Below are 6,000 nucleotides of genomic sequence, written 5' to 3'. Positions count from 1 at the left end.
TGAGCTCCAACTGGACTTGAGGGAGCCTTGTCCTTATGACGCACTTTCCTAATGGTTAGGTCAAGTGTGTTCTCAAGACTTTCTGCTTAGTAAGCACTGTAGCCCCGCAGTTCCCCCCCCCCCCCCAGTGAGTGGGAAGGTTGGATGATGGGATAAATGTTTACACTGCACCCAAATGATGCTAACATTTGCATAGTGCTTTTGAGTTTGTAAGGAGCTCCCATTTGAATACATTCAGCTCCTGTTTCCAGGACAGCCTTTTGCAGAGGGAGCATCTGCGATTTTTTTTTTTTTTTTTTAAATTAACCCCATTTCCACTCTGCCTGGTTCTACCGAGGATTAGGGTACGGAAGGTTTGTGGCCACTGGGGCTTTCATTGTGGAGATTGCTGATTATTCTGGTTGGACTGATCAGGCATCTGAGCTTCAGGTGTGAGGACTGTGACAGGTACAGAGAGGAATGGCCCTGAGCCTCAGGACCCCCAGTGGTGAGAGGTTCAAGTGGCTCCCCGTGTGTTTTTCAGAGTCAACACACAGCAGAGCCAACTTCCAGAAGGTCACCTTTCTGGAGGACCGGCCCAGTGTTTTCCTTTTTGCTAGGCGTAATTAATCACTGCTTCCACCAGTACCAGTACAGCCTCAGGGAGTTAAGGCCCCAACATATCCCAGTGTATGATTATCTCTCCCTGGAGAAAGTGTGAGCCCCCAGGAATGTTGGTTCCATATCAGTGGGCTGAGAATTTCCCTACTCTCTGCAAGGCAGGAGATGCTAAGAGGGCCTTATCCTCAGGCACAGAGCCACCCCAGCTGTTCCGTAACCTCAATCTCTTTTAGCAGAGTTGCCGAGGCTGATAGTTTCTGCCCCACTTACTAGAATATCTGAGACATTTTGGTTTCTAAAACAAAACAAAAAAAGAAATAAATGAAGCCACCACCAAACCTATCTTGTTGGGAATTAGTGAACAGATAAAAATAGTAATTGGGGACACAAAGGCCACTTAGGCTAGCTGCCCTGAGCTGTCTCCTGTCCCAGTATGGCTAGGGGAGGATAGGTGCCATTAAAAACCAGGTTAAATCAGTAGAAATTCCCAGCACGTCTCTCCCTAAAATTCCCCTTCCCATAGTTGCTTACTCCTGTTTTACAGGAAGAAAAGCACATCCAAGGCTTTTGGTACAATGGGGCTCATTGTCCAGGAGGGTCTCTGAGTCTTGAGACCTCTTCCAAGATCCTTTGTGGAACTCACATATATTCTTTATATGTTATATATTTTATTGTCTCTTTGATTTAAAAAATTATTTATTATATAGAATGTACACTGTAGCTGTCTTCAGACACACCAGAAGAGGGCATCAGATCTCATTACAGACGGTTGTGAGCTACCATGTGGTTGCTGGGAATTGAACTCAGGACCTGTGGAAGAGCAGTCAGTGCTCTAACCACTGAGCCATCTCTCCAGCCTGTCTCTTTGACTTTTGAGATTATATATAATTATACAATTTTCCCCTTCCCTTTCTTCTCACGTAGTCTTCCTCACTCCCTTTCAATTTATGGCCTCTTTTTATCAACTACTATTGATTGCGTGTATATACAAATATATTCCTCGATATTGCTCTGTCTGTATGATGTTACTTGTCTGGATAACCAGTAGGGATGGTTTTCCCTGGGAAGACTATATCTCCCTCTCTCAGCATTATATCTGTAGGGTTTTTTTTGGGGGGGGCGGTAGGTAGGGTCGAAGTCCCCATCTTCTTAGACATATCCATTGCTGTCCTTGTTCCGGTCATGTTTAGGGTCGTATTGCTGAGACTTTATGGGTGTAGCTCACACACAATTTTTATTTGTTCTGTCCTTGCCCCTTGTAAGAACAGAACAATGTGTACAGAGGGGTGTGTGGAGTCATCTGCACCCCAGCCTATCTGAGTGTTTTCCAGCATGTCCATGGACAGGACAGCTGCTGGCTCAAACACTGGCCACCATGTCATGGTGGTTAGTCAGAGACAGCATCATAATGAGGCCATGTGGTTGCAGTGACCTCACTTCTCCAGGAGGTGTGCCTGTCAGAATCGTGGACCCTCCTTCCAAGCAGCAACACCCAAAGGATGGAATGGTATTCAGGCACCACAGTTAAGTCCTCGGGTGGTAACTGTCCCAGGGCCTTCATGTCAGCTTCTCTGGCCTGCTTTCTGGGTCTGTGTCTATTTTCAACTGCTGTTTAATACAGGCTTTTCTTTTATGCTTCACATAAGGAGCCTTTGGAGACCCGGTCTATGGTCTGTTCAATAAGTGTATAGGGCAGAAAGTATCTCCAAGGTTTTATCTTGAGGACAGGCCTTCGAGGTTTTATATTTTAAATGCCTGAGGCCTTGTGCAACAGTAGGAATCAACAATCCAATAAATTCCAGTTGTTTTTTTCTTTTTTAAGTGCTGTTGTGCTGGCTGGAGAGATGGCTCAGCAGTTAAGAACACTTGCTGCTCTTTCAGAGGACCAGAGTTCAATTCCCAGCACCTACACAGCAGTTCAGAACTGCCTGTAACCCAGTCCCAGGGGGATCTGATGCTGGGCACCTGCACGCTAAAAAGACTCACCCCCAGCTTCCCACCCCACCCCACCCCCAGAATAAGGTACTCTTAGGAAGCCATTGCTCCTCCAACAGGTGTCTCTTTTTTCTAATATAAGTGATTTTTTTTTTTTTTTTTTTTTTTTTTTTTTTTTTTTTTTTTTTGGTATGAGCTTCTTTTCTCCTTGTTGTGACAAATGCTAACAAAACCAACAAAATCTAGGAGGGCGGGCTTTTATGGCTCACAGTTTGAGGGGATGCGTTTCTCATGAAGCGAAGGCATGAGGACTCGCTGCACATGGTCACGCTGCCTCTGCCGTCAGGAAGGAGGGAGGGAGGGAGGGAGGGAGGGAGGGAGGGAGAGAGAGAGAGAGAGAGAGAGAGAGAGAGAGAGAGAGAGAGAGAGAGAGAGAGAGAGAGAGACTGTGCTCAGCTCATTCACTCCTTATTCAGCCTGGGACCCCAACTCGTGGATGGTGCCACCCATGCTGGTGAGCCCAGCATGGAGCCTCTTTCACAGACATGCCCAGAGGATTGTGTCCTAGGTGTTTTTAGATTCTGTCAAGTTGAAAGAATGGATCACCAAATTATCTCACTTATAACAAAACCGTCTTCAGACACTGCCAGCTACCCCTGTGGGCTCAATATCAGCAGTTCTCCCAGAGAGTCATAATTATCTTCGCCTCCATTCAAATAAAAGAATGTAGTTTCTTAGTGTTTGCACAGGAGGTATCGTGGTCCAATTCTAGAGACGAGCGTAAATTACGGACAGTGGAACAAACCTGTGACCCGGGAAACAGTTCAGGATCCCGGTGGATAGAAGGCTCTGGGTAGAGGAGCTTCAAGAGGGGTCTGTCTGCCACCATCTTTCTTGTTTTTTTCCCCCAGGGCCAGGCATTGCATTTGTGGTTTATCCAGAAGCCTTAACCAGGCTGCCTCTCTCTCCATTCTGGGCCATTATCTTTTTCCTGATGCTTCTCACGCTTGGACTTGACACCATGGTGAGTCCCCGTCTCTCCCATCCTTTCCCCTCAAGCCCTTCAAAGACTCCACTTTATGCAGAAAAGACTTAGACTTATGGGTTACTTTGACTATTCTCTTGGGTATGGATGGTCTAGAGTCACAGTAACACCCCCGTGTGTGTGTGTGTGTGTGTGTGTGTGTGTGTGTGTGTGTGTAAGAAAAAAATCTTAATATGCATCTCAGGGTGGCCTTGAACTCTTTAGCTTCCTTCCTCAGCTTCCTGGGTCCAGGGTTATGTGAGTGCCCCCACCACAGCCATCTCCTCTCCTCGCCCCAGCCCTCCCCCTCCCCGCATCATCTTACCGACCTGAATTCTGTGGGGCAGCATAATACAGATGAGAATATGGAGTCAATTTTAGGAAAATTGCTTTGAGGCTGAACCTACGACAAATCACACTGACAGGTGCTCAGGGTTTAGTCACCGGGTGCAAAGTGGGTTCTCACTCAAGTAGGAGATCAAATGGTAGATAACTGGAGGAGAGGAATTTACATCTCATGAATACAGAATGAAGATGGTGAGCGCATTCCCTAGGGGACCGAGGTAGAGTTTCTGGAGCTCATACACTGCTTGAGTTCTCCTGACTTTGTACATTGGCATTCACTAAGGTCATTTAGATCCATCAAAGGAATGGCACTCTAAAGACCAGACGGAACCCAAGCACAGCTTTCCTTAACACACAAGGCAGTGTGGAGGGAGGTTCCGAGGATAGTTTAACTCTCACGCTTTTGTCCCCACACTGTTTCAGTTCGCCACCATCGAGACCATTGTGACCTCCATCTCGGATGAGTTTCCCAAGTATCTGCGCACGCACAAACCAGTGTTCACCCTGGGCTGCTGCGTCTGCTTCTTCATTATGGGCTTCCCAATGATCACACAGGTGAGAGTCCTCCTGGCGTGACCAGATGCCATGGGGGATGTATAATGACAGTCCAGTGAGGACTCTTGGGTAAGAACCTACCATGCATGGGTGATCGTGGGCCAGGTGGGAGCTGTACAAGCTGTCTGTCACGCAGCGGAGAGCCCGCGGCCGTAAGCTTGACTTGGAGCAGGCGGAGGACCTGTGGTGGCTGCCTATCCCTGTATTCGAATTTCTCAGACCTCACGACCAGAGCCAAATCACTGTCATTTCCATAAATGGCATGGGCTCAAGGATGATTCTCACCACACATGGAAACAGTCATCTTGGCTCCTAGCAAGGCCCCTAGTATTTTCATAATTGAGATGTAGCCTTCGTGAGCCAATAAGACAGGTGTGTCCTACTTAAAGAAAACAGAAAGCGGGAACGTCCAGATTTATCTACCAGTCGAATTTCCAGGATGGCTATTACTATATATAAGCACCAATGTCACCTACGTTTTTTTCCTAGTCTCAAGTGTGTTGGCAAATTACATGGTGACACTTAGGGCATGCACTGTACTTGCTGTCTCTGTGACCTTGAACGGTCCACTCCTCTGGGCCTCAGTTCTTGTATCTATAAAGTGGTGGAGGAAGGAGCTGGCCTCCAAGTCTCATCTGTTGGAGGGAGACTTCAGAGCAGGGAGATGGAGGGAGGCAGGGGGAGGAAGGGGATAGGAAGGGAGGGGAGAGGAAGGGAGGGGAGAGAGGGGTTGTGGAAGGAGGGAGGGGGAGAGGGAGGAAGGGAGGGAAGGAGAGAGAGAGGTGGAAGGAGGGAGAGGGAGGGGGAGAGGGAGGGAGGGAGGGAGGGAGGGAGAGAGAGAGAGAGAGAGAGAGAGAGAGAGAGAGAGAGAGAGAACAGAATGTGTAAAGAAGAAAGGCAAGCATATTAGTCAGGGTTCTCTAGAGAAACAGACTGATAGGGATAAAAGTCAAAGTAGTCAAAGTAGTGGTCAAAGTAGTCCACGAGCGCTGTCCCAGATCTGAGGGGTTAGAATAATAGTTACTTAGTCCACGAGGCTCGGTGCCTCAAGCAGTCTCAGTTGGCTGCTGAAGACCGGAGGGTTCCTGCTTGGTTCACCTTGGGAGCCTGGGAAGGTTGCTTCAGATATCAGTGAAGGAGTCAGTGGGCAACAAAGTTAAATTAACCCTGAACTGAGAGGGAAGGCAAGAATGAGAAGGATCAGACATTCTTCCTTTTTCTCTGACCTTTTACATCTGGTCCCTTCCCGAGGGCACCCCAGGTGGATGAAGGCAGTCAGGAGAACTCAACGAGGTTCATAGTCAGGCGATGCTAAATTAAGTACACATCCATTGTTAAGGTCACATGAGGACTAGTCAAGTGCATCTACATGGGTAGAAGTGGTCATTGACAGCTCACAGCACATATGAAACCAGCGCGTACACACACACACACACACACACACACACACACACACACACACACACATGCTTTCTTGATCACCTCAGTGGTCATTGAGGAATGTCTTGGTTAAGCTGGCCAAGTCTCCAGTTTGCATGGCT

At 47.8% G+C, this 6,000-nt stretch overlaps 1 protein-coding gene across 1 annotated transcript in view; it reads left to right on the top strand.

Annotated features, from left to right (window-relative positions):
- The window catches only part of SLC6A5 (solute carrier family 6 member 5), a gene marked incomplete at its 3' end in the record, with an annotated part of 43,183 nt that overhangs the window by 27,028 nt on the left and 10,155 nt on the right, over nucleotides 1–6,000 (top strand). Inside the window, exons 10-11 of the mRNA XM_080908982.1 lie at nucleotides 3,447–3,559; nucleotides 4,328–4,459. Coding sequence (XP_080765108.1) covers nucleotides 3,447–3,559; nucleotides 4,328–4,459 — 245 coding nt within the window. The remainder of the gene's footprint in view (nucleotides 1–3,446; nucleotides 3,560–4,327; nucleotides 4,460–6,000) is intronic.

Source organism: Micromys minutus (assembly GCF_963924665.1).
Source record: "Micromys minutus genome assembly, chromosome: 32".
Lineage (NCBI taxonomy): Eukaryota > Metazoa > Chordata > Mammalia > Rodentia > Muridae > Micromys > Micromys minutus.
This window is presented reverse-complemented; position numbering and strand designations above follow the sequence as displayed.